This window comes from Sphaerodactylus townsendi, linkage group LG16, assembly GCF_021028975.2.
Source record: "Sphaerodactylus townsendi isolate TG3544 linkage group LG16, MPM_Stown_v2.3, whole genome shotgun sequence".
Taxonomy (NCBI): Eukaryota; Metazoa; Chordata; class Lepidosauria; order Squamata; family Sphaerodactylidae; genus Sphaerodactylus; species Sphaerodactylus townsendi.
In genome coordinates this window covers 20,701,691-20,718,770 of record NC_059440.1, presented here as the reverse complement: position 1 = coordinate 20,718,770, position 17,080 = coordinate 20,701,691, and the positions used below count along the sequence as shown (strand labels likewise).

Below are 17,080 nucleotides of genomic sequence, written 5' to 3'. Positions count from 1 at the left end.
GATCCCCTGACCCAAACTTCACCAAACTTGGCTGGTATCATCAGGAGCTAGCATAAAAACTGCGCCCCCTGCTGGCCGGCAAAGTAAAAACGCAAAATTTTTTTAATGACCCGCATATAAGTCGAGGGGAGCTTTTTCAGCATTAAAAATGTGCTAAAAAATTTGACTTATACATGAGTATATACGGTACTTTTGTGCCTTTAATTTTAGGGTCTTTTCTGGTTTTAATACTCAGTACTTCTAGTGGAAGAATAAATAAAAGTGATGATAATGGACTTCCTTAACATGTTCCTTTTTCAATTTGAAATCCATCAGTTAACGCTTCATTTATTAAAATCTTTGCATGCTGTTTTGCATAGATTCTCTGTATCCAATTCATGCATCTTGAGCTATGATTTAAACTTCCAATCATTTTCAATAAAAAGGCCAAGCTATGTTGTCAAATGCTTTTTCAGCGTCTAGGAATATAAATACTGCTTTCTTTCTTTTTTCATGCATTCTATTGTATTAATTAGGCAGCATACATTGTCTTTCATTAATCTCTTGAGTAAAAGCCACTCAGCTCCATATGAATTAATTGTTACACATTTCCTTATTGCTCTAACATTATTGGAGCAAAAAGTGTACAGTCCTTATTCAACAGTGCAAGGGATCTGTAAGATTGTAATGGTGATGGATCATTATTGCCTTCTTTATGTATCAATGTTATGCAAGCTTCTTGCCATGATGAGGGCAATAGTTTCTCTTTGCTCATTTCATTGATAACATTGTGCAGTAGTAGTATTAAATTTTCTTCCTAGTACACAGCCTCACATTGGTCCTTCTGGGGCCAGCTGTTTATCTTTTTTACACATATGTTACTAAGCTCAGTATCTAAGGCATAGCAGGACTCTAGAGAGGTGGCATAAAAATATCCCAAATAAATATATGAAGCTCAGATTGGCTGGTAATCTTGGGGTGGGTTTGTTTTCCTTCCTAGTGTGTGACTTGGCTCTGTTAGTTGAATCACCTGGAGTTATTTTCTTAGAGTCTAGAAACTTTGGCCCCTTCCGCACACGCAAAATAATGCGTTTTCAAACCACTTTCACAACTGTTTGCAAGTGGATTTTGCTATTCCGCACAGCTTCAAAGAGCACTGAAAGCAGTTTGAAAGTGCATTATTCTGCATATGCGGAATGAGTCTTTGTCTTCTTTTCAGATCTGAGTTTCTCCCAATAGTTCAGTCAGAGGAGCCTTTTCAGAAGTGAGGGGGGAGGCAATTTCCACATTGGAAGAATATGGTTTCAACACCAACTCTTCAATATATTTAGGATTCGATCCTATGAAAAGACTCCTGCCAAATCAGGCCAAAGGTCCATCTAGTTCAGCAGCTTATTTCCTACACTGGCCAATCAGAATTTGTACTCCCCTTTGATAAGAAATGTTCTTTTCTTCATAAATGTTTTCTTTGGTGTTAGATCAGTGGGCGTGGATAGGCTGAGTGAAGGGAGAGCAATAGTAAAGCATTTCAGGACCATGTTTATGATCCTACTCCAGGCATTGCTGAACAAAATGAACTTGGCGGATGCTAGAAAAGGTGCTGGTGGGTACTATTGCCCTTCCCCCCTTGGGCACCGCATTGAGGATCCCTGCAATAGCATTTACTGCATCTAGCCAAAGGTTCACAAGCATTCACTGATTCTGCAGTTGTGATTGCCTATTTCTAACTGTATCTTGCAGAGCGTGGAGCATCGGGTCCTTTCCCGAGACCCTTCCGCCGACCTGGAATTCAAGCAGCCCGACTCCGGCATGTCATCTCCCAACACAACTATGTCTGCTCCACAGCCTCACTTCGACATTGGGTCCCCGAGCAGCACCCTTTCCAACTATGACTCCTGCAACTCCAGCCAATCAAGTACTGGGGAGAAAAGGAACAGCCAAGGCACCCGTAAGCAGCTCTGGGGCAGCAGGGAGTGGGGTCAGTCGTTTTCTCATTCTCTCCTTGTCTCTTTGGTCCAAACCAGAGAGAAGGACGCTGAGGCCAAGATAGTGAGCACAAGGGAACAGCACCACCTTGTGGTGACATTAATTTATTTTTGACATTGTATGATTTTTCTCTGTGTACTTACCTGCAGGCAAGGTTTTTGCACAGGATTAATAGTGTAATAGCACAAAAACAGAAGCATGGGATTTAAAAATAGCCAAAAAACCCCCACAACTGATTAAACCCAGAAAAGCCTTTGTAAATTAAAATAAGGTGTTTTTTTTTTTACATAATGCTTGAAAATATAGCATCAGGGTCTCTCCAAAAAGGGGATACCCACAGACACCCCCAGACTCACAAGTAAAATAAATCGTGTTCTTGGAAGCCTTTATTGGTCTAATAGGAAGCTCTTTCGTGCCACAAAAATCTTTGCCTGCCATTCCCTTCACATTCCGGTTATTCCAGGAAACCTACCTACTTCCCCAGTGTACTTTACCAAATGTTTCGTTTTCTGTTTGGGAGCTGTATTTGGTTCTGTATTTCACCACATTTAGCTCTAAAGCTATAGACTGAAGACCTGCACGCTGTAGAAACTATTAGCAACTAGACTGGCTTATACATACAGGGTAATAAGTTGCAAGAGACTGCTGTGTTTTGTTTACTTCGTTGACACTCTGCCTTTCCCCCAAATGGGAAGTGAAAGCAGCACATATCAATCTCCTACATCAGTTTAACCCAGGGGTAGGGAACCTGCAGCTCTCCAGATGTTCAGGAACTACAATTCCCATCAGCCCCTACCAGCATGGCCAATTGGCCATGCTGACAGAGGCTGATGGGAATTGTAGTTCCTGAACATCTGGAGAGCCGCAGGTTCCCTACCCCTGGTTTAACCTCACAACAACCCTCTGCGGTAGGTCAAACTGACAATGTGTAACTGGCTGACAGCTACCAAGCAAGCTTCTATGGTGGAGTGGGGATTTGAACCAGGATCTCATGGATCATAGGCACTTCAACCATTACACCACACTGGCTCTCTATAGCGCTACGTAAGTGCAATATCCAGCAATGCACAGATATGCCGTAGCAAGCCATCATGGCCTCAGTGACCCGGAGATTTCCGCACTTGTGTCAGCCAGCCCTGTTCTGTCTCTTGCTCGCTGCAGGGGTTCCTGAGACGACAATCACGGACATGCAGACTTATATGGACATGCTCAATCCGGACATAGCGCCAGAGCACAGCAAGACAGGCGATGAAGCATCTCCCCCACCACCTCCAAACTTCCCGGCACCTCCCCCGCCCCCCAACTCCAAGGTGCTCCCTCCTCCTCCTGGCTACCCGGCACCGAACCCGCCAGAGGTGCAGCACACGGCAGAGATCTACGTGCAGGCAAAGAACAACCTCCGCCACGTGGAGAGCGAAGCGCTCAAGAAAGAGGTAAGGCTCCGGCCCTCAAGACATTCACCGTCTGAGCTTCCCTCGGAAGCCCTCTGCTGTGTTTTGCCCAAGCAGAGCTTTTTGAATTTGCTTCAGATTTTGCTGCAAGGGGCAATGCAGTGGGAACTCTAGAAGAAGCTGACTTAGTCTGCCTTGGGGTTCCTCTAGAAAGCCTGTGTGGTGTAGTGGTTAAGAGCTGGTGGATTCTAACCTGGAGAACTGGGTTTGATTCCCCACTCCTCCACCTGAGTGGCGGAGGCTTATCTGGTGAACCAGATGTGTTTCCGCACTCCTACACTCCTGCTGGGTGACACTTGGGCAAGTCACAGTTCTCTCAGAACTCTCTCAGTCCCACCTACCTCACAAGGTGACTGTTGTGGGGAGAGGAAGGGAAAGGAGCTTACAAGCCCCTTTGAGTCTCCTTCAGGAGAGAAAAATGGGGTATAAATCCAAACTCTTTTGGCTTTGCATTTTCCAAGCCTGATCGGCTCTTCCGCTGTTCATCTCTGCTGTTGCCGTAGGGTGGTGATGAAGTCTGGCCTCCCTGGGCTGGTGCGGGAAGGGTGGGAAGGAACAATGGGCAGCTTGTTGGGCTTCGCTTCTCCGTGCACCTTGCCTCCCCATGACTGCCGTTCGGGAAGAGACGGCTCGGTTTGTAATTTGTTTAATTGCTCACCGCTTTGACAGCAGCATTAGTGATGGCTCAAGAATGCCACTGAATGTGCAGGCTCAGCACCCGGACTCTTCCTCTCGGCCCTGTGCCAGATCCCTGCTCAACGGGCCAGGAGACCTTTTGTAAACAGCCGGTGCCTTGCGGTCGTAATTATCCCGTCCTGACAGCTCCCAGACTGCAAGCAATGTGGGGTGGGGGTGGGCATGACGCTGCAGGTGAGTCAAGCTGAGTTTGGACTCCTGGTGTGGGATTTATGTCCTGCCATCCAGGACCCCAGAAACCGGCTGGCAGAGTTGAAGCCAGAAGTGCTCCGTTGACCCAGGCAACAGCTGCCAGTTCAATGCCAATCTAAAAGTTCTGGGCTGCTCACCAGCTGTGGGTTCCCATACAGTGTAGTGGCAAAGAGTAGGTGGACTCTGATCTGGAGAACCAGGTTCGATTCCCCACTCCTCCACGTCAGCGGTGCACTCTTATCTGGGAAACAAGATTTGTTTCCCCACTCTTACATTCCCACTGGGTGTCCTTGGGCTAGTCACAGTTCTCTCAGAGCTCTCTCAGCCTCACCTATCTCACCAGGTGTCTGTTGTGGGTTGGATCTGGGTGGCCAACTTGGATCTGGGTGGCCAACTTTTAAACGGGTCCTTTTAGTTGTTGTTTTAATATCAGTTTGATCTGGGGCGATTATAAGGCGATGTTATTTACCTCTTGGCATGAAAAGTTTCATCTGCCTGCTTCTCCACATTAAACCTCTTCCTCCCTCCCCCTGCCAATTGGCAACCTTAGTTTTGAAGGTTTACACCCAAAATTGTAATGTTGGAAATGACCGGGGCGGGGGGTGGGGGGGGTGGGGATCTGCATTTTGAAAAGCTTAGTGAAGGAATGACCCAGTCGAAAACTTCAATAAAAATCCCTGACAACTTAAGGCTTCCACAACAGTGCTTATTTGATTTGATTTTTATTTCATTTATACCATGTCTTTCCCCACTGGGGACCCAAATGTCATTCTCCTCTCCTCCATTTTATTCTCACAACAACCTTCTGAGGTAGGCTAAGCTGATCATGACTCCTCCAAGGTCACCCAATGAGCTACCATGGCAGGGTGGGGATTCGAACCTGGGTCTCCCCGATCGCTACACCACACTGGGGGTGTGCATGATCATTTTGTTTGTTTATTTTCCACTTTTAGCCCAGATTCTTAAAATTTTCATTCTTCAGCTCCCAGCTCCCATACAGGTTTTCCCGCCTAGGCGTGGCCAGATATTTGCCCTCTCTTTCTGACCCGGAGCATCGATGTGCCATCACTTTGGCCGGATGCAATGTGCTTCCTTCTGCTTTGAGGGATGGAAGAGGCTCCAGAACTCCTCATAGTGAATGTTTTTGCAGCTGTACACTGAAAACCGCAGAAACTGTACACCGTGTTCTGTATTATTGCTTCCTTCATAACGGGGCCAGAACAAAGTTTCTCTCAACCTTATGGGCTTAGAGTTCTGGATGGGCCAGCAGAAGACAATTTATTTGTTAAACAACGAATCCAGGGATGCTCTACAGCAAACGGCCAGGTTTTTATGCACGGACATAAACGAACGATCTTAATTTTGCTTTGCACTTTATCTTTTCATTTTTGTATTTTATTTTAAATTGTTGTAACTTATGCCACTAAAGGTTACCTGTATCTATCATACAGATTTTCAACGCCTTGAAAAGCATATGTTCCGAGTCCGCTCTGTAGGAAATGGTAACTAATAGTGTAGTGCTTAGTGGCGTGTTCCCCTTCTACATCCTTTGACTTCAATGGACTTTGAAGGGATTCTCTCTGCGTAGGTTGGCACTGTGAAGGTGGTCAGGGGAAGGGGCCTAGCTAGAGATCTTGAAGATCCTGTAATGAAGCATGTCTTCGACTGGCACCCTTGAAGGTGGGGGGGGGGGGGGGGGCCAAGCCTTCCAGGATAACAGGTTGGATTAAGCTTGAGGAACAGCTACCACTGTGGAGGGTCTATTGTCGGCGCATGGATTGAGTGGCATTGATACCATTGCCGGAAAACAAATACACAAGTGTCTAGTTTCCTTGCAATGTGACCCCCTCCCTCTCACTTTGCCCCCTCCCCCCAGCAGTGCCAGAACCTTAAACCAGCAACACACTTAGACTGAAATTCCTAAATCACCAGCTTGTGACTGTGGATTCCCAGCGTCCCAGAACAGTGTGCAGTCCTTAGGATCACAGGTTAAAGCTTTCATCTGATTGGCCGTGACAAGCCGTGGGATATTAATTTTTGTATCACTGCCACAGTGGTGCATCTAACATGATGATGTCATGGATGATGCAGGTTGCCACAGCCAATGACATTAAGTGGCAGTGAGGGCAAATGAGGTTGACTAGTGAGGGCAAAGAATGGAGCTGGATGCCAAAGTATGTGAACTCTGGTGAAGAATGTTTTTGCCCCCTATAATATGTGTCTGGGGGGGGGGGAGGGGTTGCTGCCAAGTCACAGTTGACGTATATGAGTCCATAGAGTTTTCAAGGCAAGAGAGGTTCAGGAGTGGTTTGCCATTGCCTGCCTCTGCATCATGCCCGTGGTAGTCTTTGGAGGAGTCCCATCTAAATGCTTGCCGGGGTCAAGACTGAGGCCCCTTCCGCACATGCAGAATAATGCCCTTTCAATCCACTTTCACAATTGTTTGTAAGTGGATTTTGCTATTCCACATAGTAAAATCCAGCTTCAAAGTGCACTGAAAGTGGATTGAAAGTGCATGCCACAGGAGGTGGCGATGGCCACTAACCTGGATAGCTTTAAAAGGGGCTTGGACAGATTTATGGAGGAGAAGTCGATTTATGGCTACCAATCTTGATTCTCTTTGATCTGAGATTGCAAATGCCTTAACAGTCCAGGTGCTCGGGAGCAACAGCCGCAGAAGGCCATTGCTTTCACATCCTGCATGTGAGCTCCCAATGGCACCTGGTGGGCCACTGCGAGTAGCAGAGAGCTGGACTAGATGGACTCTGGTCTGATCCAGCTGGCTTGTTCTTATGTTCTTATGAGTGTGTGACTGGCCCAAGGTCACCCAGCAAGTTTCCATAGCAGAGTGGGGTTTGAACCTGGTTTTCCACTACACCATGCCGGCTCTCATAATATGGATACATTACTTTCAAAGCAAATATCAACATTAGAGAATCTTTATCTAGCCCTGCACCAAACACAGTACTTTTCCATGGAAGACAGTGTCACCCAATGAAAGTTTACATGCTGTCTAGCGGCAATAAGATGTGGGTGTGATTTATCATTAGCACCCTTGTCAATTCTGTGACTCAAGACACTTTGACCATTTATACACTTGTGGTCTCCTCTGCATTGAGTGCTCATTCCCTTCGGGTTGGATTCTCAGATACGCCCATGGTTTCTCCCTTTCCGAATTCACTGCGCCTCTGATAAGGCAACAAAGGAACTTGAAATGTGTGCGTTTTTTTAAAAAGCATTTTACAAAGTGGAATTTTGAAAAAAGCAACATTCGAAAATTGGAATTTGAATATTGACACATTTTCCTCAGGTTTTGAATTCTTGCAAAAAGTAATTCTAGTCTGTGGCTTCCAGTGCTTTAAGACCTCATGCAAACCCAGAGGACAGACAAGAGAAAATGCATGTTGTTTCATGATCAAAAAGGTGGATTAATTTTGAAAACTCAATTGATGTCATTTGTTTGTTTGTTCATTGCAGATTTGGGGGACTTGAGTTGAAGCTGAGAAGAAAAGATTTGCCCCAGGTCACTTAATATACTCATGGCAGATATCTGAATAGCATTTTAAAGAGAAATTCTTTTATTATTTATTTATTAATTTATTATTTAAATTTATAGACCGCCCAATCCCCAAGGGGCTCTGGGCGGTGCACAACATAATCTATGTACAATATATAACAAGGGTCGCAATAGTGACCATATATACTAAAATTCATTAAAACCATGTAAACAGCGGTCAAAACAATAACAATAAAAATTTTACTTCCTCTTCTCTCCCTGCGATCCCAAAATTTGTTTCTTTCCCCTTTTTTAAAAAAGAATTTCGAGTCTGTAATCTTTTAAAATTATTATTAAAGAGAAATTCAAAGATTGGGGCGGGGGGAGAAATGGAGGTTCGGTAACATTTCAGAATTTCACTCTGTATGCTCAGAAGCCCCTTCCACACATGCAGAATAATGCACTCTCAATCCACTTTCAGTGCACTTTGCAGCTGGATTTTACTGTGCGGAAGAGCAAAATCCACTTGCAAACAATTGTGAAAGTGGATTGAAAGTGCATTATTCTGCATGTGCGGAAGGGGCCAGAGGGAACAGTCTTCCCAAACATTCCTATCCTCCTGCTAGAGTGCCATCCTGTGGTTTCTTACACATAAAACAGCTGCAAGGGCTGAAATTACAAAAGGGTATATTAATTTCTCTGCACAGAGAAATAAACATCCCTCTTTTCAAACAGAAAAAGGCAGAATAAGGGGAATCAATGGCTATATGTAAAAAAGTGAATTTTGGAAAAAGAAACTCCCCTCCTTGTAGTATCATTATGTTTGAATCCAGAACTTAATTGCTTTTGATTGTGGCCTCACCAGACAGATGTTCATAGAATCATAGAATCATAGATTTGGAAGAGACCCCAAGGGCCATCAAGTCCAACCCCCTGCCATGCAAGAGCACACAATCAAAGCACTCCTGACAGATGGCCATCCAGCCTCTGTTTGTAAGCCTCCAAAGAAGGAGACTCTACCACTTTCCGAGGCAGTGAATTCCACTGTCAAACAGCCCTGATAGTCAGAAAGTTCTTCCTGAAGTTTAGGTGGAATCTCTTTTCCTGCACCTTGAATCCATTACTCCACATCCTAGACTCTGAGGCAGCAGAAAACAAGCTTGCTCTCTCTTTGACATAGCATCCCTTCAAATATTTAGACATAGCTATCATGTCCCCCCTCAGCCTTCTCCAGACTAAACATCCCCAGCTCCTAAGTCTCTCTTGGCATGGATTCCAGACCTTTTGCCATTTTGGTTGCCCTCCTCTGGACACGTTCCAGCTTGTCAACATCCTTCTTGAATTGCAGTGCTCAGAAATGAACACAGTACTCTAGGTGAGGTCTGACCAATGCAGAGTAGAGTGGTACAATTACTTCCCTCGATCTAGACACTATTCTCTTATTGTTGCATCCCAGAATTGCATTGGCTTTCTTGGCTGTTGCAGGGTAACCATTTCCCTGTATAATTACTCTATGGGGCTTTTTTTGTATTAACCCAAATAATAGAAGAAGAGGGGTGTTCATGATGTGCTAGAGCATTTTCAGGGTGGCTTAACAAGGACCCCCTCTAAGAGGAAGTGGCGTGAAACAGAGACGGGACTGAAACTGTTGACATCAGAACAGGGAAGTTACATAAGGCGTGTTGTGTACACAAAGATTACGAATCTGTTTATTTAGGTATTTATACCTTGCTTTTCTTCACCAAGGGAGATGCAAAGTGGCATACATCATCTTACACCATCAGTCTCTCCTACTGCTCTTTATCCTCACAACAACCCTGTAAGTTAGTTAGGCTGAGAGGGAATGACTGTCCAAAGGTCACCCAATAAGCATTCATGGCAGAGGAGGGATTTCAACCCCAGTCTCCCATATCCTGTCAACATTAGGAAACCTTTCGGAAATCTGGTAATAAACTGTTGTCTGTATGAATTTACTCTTTTACTGTCAGTGAAGATTGGCAGATGGCAGTAATGGGCACTAGGAGCCAGCGTGGTGTAGTGGTTAAGAGCAGGTGCACTCTAATCTGGAGAACCGGGTTTGATTCCCCACTCTGTCACTTGAGCTGCAGAGGCTTATCTGGTGAATCAGATTAGCTTGTGCACCCCGACACGTGCCAGCTGGGTGACTTTGGGCTAGTCACAGTTCTTTGGCACTCTCTCAGCCCCACCCACCTCACAGGGTGTTTGTTGTGGTGGGGGTGGGTGGGTGGGAAGGGAAAGGAGATTGTATGCCCCTTTGAGTCTCCTTACAGGAGAAAAAGCGGGGATATAAATCCAAACTCTTCTTCTAGGTAAACAAAATGGGAATCTGTTTATACTGACAATGATTGATAATAAATGCTACCCCACCCACCACCCATCCTCCACACACACATTATGGAAATATAATTAGGGGTGAGCACAATTTTTTTCATCGGTAAAACTGGAAATTTGTTATTGGCTTTATTCGACTTTTTGCCAATTTTTTCTGGGTTTTCAAAACTCTAACCCAAAATTTACCTGTTAAAATTATTCTCCCCGTTTCCAAGATTCACATGGACCTGAGAAATGTCAGGGGAGTCCAGTATTCAGCTGACGGCAGCATTCAGTTGAAGATCTCCAGTGTAGTATTCTGTTGAAGGTCTTCTTTCCTGATCTGTGTTTCTCAGCTTTACATGGCCCTGGGAACCAGTGGCAGGGGTGGCGGCGTGGGGGCTTGAGTTCCAGCTGAAAAAAGCCCTCAACAACAGCCTTGCGAGGTGGGACAATCCCTCTGCCCAGCCTACCTACTTAATTTCTCGCATTTGGTCTACTAAATTAATGCATTTTGTGTCTTTCACTTTAAACATTAATTCAAAATGCACATTGTAATCTTTTCATAAAAGCCTGATTATGACAATGCTTTTTTCACGGCTGAGCGGGGAACCTAGCCCTGTGCTCTAACGCCCCATGCTCAGTGTAGTTAGAAAACCCACTTCGCACCTCTTCAGAGGGCCTGTTGGACTGGAAAACCTTGTTGGTAGTTCTGGCTCCTAGCAGACAAGCGGGTTTGGGAACTGAGCCCTGCCCCCAAATCAACCACCCATTCCCCGTTCCATTTAAACCCAGGGCTGCGGTCCGCTCTTTTCCGCCTAGCCTGGCTGTGTTTATGCAAAGCGCATTTGCATGGACATTGCAGAGGATCACGACTGGTAGCGAGGAAGGCCAAGCAAAGGTGCGAACATGTATACATTCCCACCTGCTTAATTTCTCATTAGGAGATTGCACGGTGGATGAGGTTACTGCCCTGGGACACAGGCGGCTGGTGTCTGGTTCCCTGACACCGTTCTAAGTCCTTTCGAAGGGCGCCTTCGGACTGGTGGTACGCGTGCACCAAATCCTACCAGTGGGGCAGACAATAAGGTCTGATTCCAAGACCCACCCTCATCTGTGCCCCCACCCCATTTTGGAATAGGGTTACTCTTCTGAGACTTCTCCAGCTCCTGCTAAGACAGAAGTCTCTTCCTGGCCACGGAGTCAGCCATTGTCCATATCCCAAGCTTTTGTCTCACAGATGGCAAGGAAGGGGGGAGACGGAGATAATATGTGAACCCATCTGTGTGCCAAGTCCCCTAGACGCCTTGAGCAAGCCTCACACTTGGAATGACTGGAGCATTTTGCGAGCTCCCTCCCCCATCCCCCAGTTTTAAATGAGTTTAAATTAGTTGGCAACTGTAACTAGGAGGACCAGATCCTTCAGACTGGCCACCTGTCTCCACGCACCTCTGGAGCCAGCCGGACATCCAGGCTGATCTTTACTTATGGCTCTGCCGGGAGAGATCCCGCTGGCCTGCGATTGGCCGCTTTGCTGGAGTGATGTCACTGGAGGGTGAGCCGATAGGTGTAGCTAATTCATTAGCGGGCCCGTGTAACTGGAGAGGTCGGCTTTGGTGTCCCAGGTGTGCAGAGGGTAGGTGTCGGGTGACGCTGATGTCTCAAGCAGCCTGGCAGGTTTAGTGGGGGCTTTGTGGTTCTCCGCACAGGTAAGAGGAAATAATATCTATATATTTCTTCGTTGCATCTGAATGGCTGAGAGAGTGGCATTTGGCATACCTGCTCCGTTACGTGCTCTTTCCTACAGTGTCTCGATCCCTTCCCTACAAAACAGGCATGAGTGCTGTCTAGTACAGGGAAGGGATGAGAAGGTGCATGTATCTTCAGGTCGGTTGTGGGGGGCTATGCACTGTAGTAGGATTGGTCTGATGTATGGAACTTCTGGGAGACCAGAGAATGGAATCAATGCATTTGTCAGCTGTCGTACTGTCATGGCTATGAATGTGAGCGTGGAAATTGATGTTTTACTTTGACCGAACATTTATTCTGCGTTTCCCACCATGTGGCTGCCCTTTCAGGCTCAGTTTTTCCCATCTGTATTGTGGAGATGATAATATCACATTAAAATAAGCAAAATATATGTGTGCCGCAATATATATCTATATATTCTGCAGCAACAATCTGACACAACGTGAGAATTTAATACAATAGGAAGGTGCAACCCAACAGGGGCCCTAAGCACGAGATACAATACTAGAAAACAGCAACTGTGTACAGCAACTGTTTACAGAACAGCAATAAAAAACAACTACTTACAATGGAAACAGTTAGTAATCCAACTGGAACAGCAACGAAATATCCAATGAGAACATTCAAGTAGAACAGCTCAAATGAGTACAAAGGGACAGGCTTTCTGGATAACAATACTTCCTGTTTCGTATGGAAATAAAAAACCTTTTCTGGTATTACTGGCCCACTTTACAGGGGTGTTGTAAGGATTGCACCCATTTTGTGTGTGAAGTGGCACGAATGCTTGGGATACTGAGCTGTTTGGGGATAGAGCGGTCTATTAAATCAAATGTATAACAACAACAACAATAACAATAATATGCTGTGCAGATCATAAGGTTTGCTCTCTCTGTTAGTAGTTTTACTAATGGAAATTTTGCATGCTAGAGTATGATTCCCCACAGATGGGTGAGGGTTATGGGTACCAGCTCTGGGCTGGGAAATTCTTGGAGGTTTGAAGGTGGAGCTTATGCCCCTTCCGCACGTGCAAAATGATGCACTTTCAATCCACTTTCAGTGCACTTTGAAGCTGGATTTTACAAACAATTGTGAAAGTGGATTGAATGTGCATTATTCTGCATGTGCGGAAGGGGCCCTTTTGGAGAGAGCAGAGTTTAGGGAGGAACTGATCTCTGTTGTCTGGAAATCAGCTGTAATTCCAGGGAATCTCCAGGCCCCACCTAGAGTCTAAACACGAGTCTAAATATGCTGTGTGCGGTCTCTTTAAATTCTATATCTGCCTGCTTGTTTTCAAGTGGGAAGATATAGCATTGCTTGTTTTCAAGCAGGAATGGCCCAGAATGTCTCAAAGGAAGATTTCAGAGCCCCAGTTTTACCAAGACTGTTTCAGGATGGCAGTGAAATGGGAGAGTGACCCAAAGAAAATCAGCTTGCTATGAAAACGGCCTTCTTCAGATCTTTATGACAGGAAGGTTGGAATCTCTCTCTGGAGAGGCCGAATACTCTGTTTCTCCAGGTTCCTTGATCTGCATTCCTCTGAAAACTTCTGATTCCTTGGACAGTTCACTTAGGTGGCTGATCTCGAATGCAGAAACTTCTTCACCTAAGTCAACAATTCTGCAGTTTTACAGAAAGAGCAAGTCTAGTGTCCCTTCTGGGCGGCGGAAACTGTTATGGCTTCATTCCTCACCCACCTGCCCCCGGACAAGGAAGCAGAGCAGAAAGAAAGAGGTTTTTTTGTCATTGCTTCTGCTTCTGTTTTCCCAATCCTTTTTTCTCACATGAACCAACACTAAACAGATCTGTATGGATGTTCCCTTCATGGAACAGACACAGCCAGTGTAGATTGGGGATACATAGGATTGCTGGTCTCCAGGGAGGGCAAGAATTGCATCTGATCTTCAGACAACAAAGTTTAGTTCCCTGAGAAAACAACCACTTTGGAAGGTGGGCTCTGACATTATATCTTGCTGAGTTCCTTCCCTTCCTCAGGGGCACTCTGGATTGAAGTAGCCGTCTGTCAAACGTGAATCTTATTGCACGGCACCTGTCAAACAGGGAACCCGAGTCAAATGTCAGAGAGAGAACAAACAGTTAGCAAATATGCAAAGATAGCTTTTGGAACATAGGGTCTATCTTGAAGGGTCAGGATTTTTGCTGCCTCCTGAAGGCCAGACTGCCTTCAGAAGTCTTAAGGTCTTAAAGTGAGAAGGCCATACCAATGGTGTTAGCGGGGGGGTGGGGGGGGCGGGCGGCATTTTCTGTTTAGTTTCAGAGCTTTTGCAACTAGCTTGCCTTCGTCCCGTGTTCATCTGACTCCACCCTCGGCTTCCAAGCAGTACCAGACTTTGCCCCGCTGAACCACAAGTCTCTGCTCCATCTTACCAGCTGTCACACTCTGACCTGTGGGTACCTCCCCTTGTCTGCCAGACTCTGGCTCCAGCGTCGCAGTGCCTGTGCTCAAAGGGACTTAGCAATTGTAGATATGTGTAGAGCAGGGTTTTACAGAGAGTGTTTGGCAGCAACCTTGCTTGAGGACTAGAGAGATGTCATCTCACACTCAGAAACTTGACTAGACGCCATCTGTCTTATTCAAAAGAGTCCCGATATGTCAGGTTTTGTTCCTGTAGTGCAGCGATGGCGAACCTTTTCGAGACCAAGTGCCCAAATTGCAACCCAAAACCCACTTATTTATCGCCAAGTGCCAATACGGTAATTTAACCTGAGGTTTTCGTTTAGAATACTGAGGTTTTCGTTTAGGAAAAAACGGTTGGCTCCGAGGCGTGCATTACTCAGGAGTAAGCTTGGTGGTAGTCGATGGCTTTGCTTTGAAGCAACCGTGCAACTCTTCCAACGGGTGAATCACGACCCTAGGAGGGTTTACTCAGAAGCAAGCCCCATTGCCAGCAACAGAGCTTACTCCCAGGTAAAGGATCGCGCTTTAGTTTGACAGCGCTTAACAGGGTTACCTACACCACTTCCCCAAAACTAGGTCTTAGGTTTAATGCTAATAATCGAGCCCAGCAGCCCAGGCCAGCCTAGATGTGTGTGGGGGGGGGACTCTGTTTGCACGTGCCCACAAAGAGGGCTCTGAGTGCCACCTCTGGCACCCGTGCCATAGGTTCGCCATCACTGCTGTAGTGGATCCACGTGACTTCCTGTTTTCCATCCTGCCTGGGGATTGGAAGATGGAGACCTAGCCGATCTATATTTAGGACCCGTTGGTGAAGTGGTTAAGAATGGTGGACTCTAATCTGGACAACTGGGTTCGATTCCCCACTTCTACACATGAAGCTGGGCGGCCTTGGGCTAGTCTCAGTTCTCTCAGAACTCTCTCAGTCCCACCTACCTCACAAGATGTCTGTTGCGGGGGAAGGAAAGGGTTTATAAGCCACTTTGAGATTCCTTACGATGGAGAAAAGCAGAGTATAAATACAAATTATTTTCCTTCTTGTTATGCCAATCCGTTCTGCCGCATGTGATTTCTCCAGAGGTCCCTGGGTTAGGTGGGCCTTTGGTCCCATCCAGTTTTTTTCTTTCTCACATCTCTCGTCTTCAAGACAATTGGGTACTTATCATCTAGGAGTCCTAGCCTAGGCCAGAAAATGGTTTAGAAGAGGGACAAGAGAGGAATCCCTGTCTTAGTTGGAGCTCCAACAGAGCCCACGGATGTTTACAAAAAGTTGCTGTTTTGCCTATATCTGTACCAAATAAAAGTATTCCTTGGACGTATAATTATTTGATAGTCACTTCTTCTTCTAAAGGTTCTTGGGAATTGTAGTTGGAAGAAGGCACTGCCTCTTATATGTAGTGGCACAGTTTTGAATGAATACATGAAGATGGCTTATCATTAATCAGGCTCTTGGACTGTAAGGTCTGTCCTCACTATGTTAGTCAGTAGCAGCCCTCCCGGGTCTTGATCCATTTAACTGGCGAGGCTGGGGGTGAACCTGTGAACAGGCAGTGCCGTACGGTTCTTCCCAGAAGTGCTGTTCAGATTTCGCCCTCGTATATCAGCCTCAATCTACGATGGAGCATAAAAATAAGGCAGCTTGCAGTCCCGGTTATGATGGAGGGGTTGAGGGAGACGTGCAAAGGAGCAGGCCAGGATGCAGAGGGGAAAACGTATCCACAGCGCAGTCTTAGCGGAGGTACTCCAGTCCAAATTGACCGAGTCTAATTGGCTGCTGCTACGTGCTGCCATTTGTCCATCCAAACTTGCTTATCAGTTAAGATCAGGGGTCAGCAACCTTTACCACCCAAAGAGCCATTTGGACCCGTTTTCCATGGCCCTGAAGATCTACCGAGCCGGAGAGGCGACTCTGCACAGAGCTGCCTCCAGTTTGGCCCCTCCATTCACCTTTCCTGGAGGGACACGCCCATGCTACCCTCTGACTTCCAGGCCACACGGAGCCACAGTATAAGGCTGAAAGAGCCGCATGCTGCTCCGGAGCTGCGGGTTGCAGACCCCTGGTTAAGATTGACCAACAGGGGCCCTGCTCCATAAAGTCAGGTAGCCAGTATGGAGATGGCAATGATTACAATATTTATTCCCCACTTTTCTCTTCAATGGGAAAAAAGCAGCTTACAGAAAAGCAGTATTTCCCTTCTTTCCTTCTATTTTTTATGTCTCGTTATTTATATCCTGATTTTCTCCCTAAAGCAGTTTACATTATTCACTCTCTTCCGCCCACCTGCTGAGCCAAAACTGATAGCCGTCTAATATGGCATTTTCGTTGCATTTTCTTTCCTCCACTTCCACCTCCTTTTAATTTTTTTTTTTTGCATCTGGCCAATTAACATGAATTTATACTAATTTAGAGTGACTCCCCAGCCTACTGGTTTTAAAGGGTTTTTTCCTCCCCAAAGGACTTTAAATCCTTGGCTGCCTCTTATTGATGTTATTGCTGGATTTATTATATGCTTATCTTGCATTATCGTTTAGGATAATATTGCAAAGCATCTCGGGAGCTGCGGGCTGAGCGAACGGCCTGTTCGCCGGGAAGTGAATAAACCCATTCATTTATTTAGGCCAGTTATGGGTTGCTTTTCTCACTTTGGGAAAGCGGGGGGGCGGGGGGGGGGGACCACCCTGCTCAAGATGGAGCAGACAGAGAACAATAAAATTCCAAATGCATTTAAAACCGTAGCTTGTGTTCGCCGAAATCCGCTTGCAACGTAGATCTCTTGAAGCAGAACG

General features: G+C 46.0%; 1 protein-coding gene across 1 annotated transcript in view; it reads left to right on the top strand.

Moving 5' to 3' along the window:
* The window catches only part of ESPN (espin), a 100,603-nt gene that overhangs the window by 44,105 nt on the left and 39,418 nt on the right, over nt 1-17,080 (top strand). The window contains exons 6-7 of the mRNA XM_048519181.1: nt 1,720-1,927; nt 3,127-3,398. Of these exons, the coding sequence (XP_048375138.1) occupies nt 1,720-1,927; nt 3,127-3,398 (480 nt within the window). The remainder of the gene's footprint in view (nt 1-1,719; nt 1,928-3,126; nt 3,399-17,080) is intronic.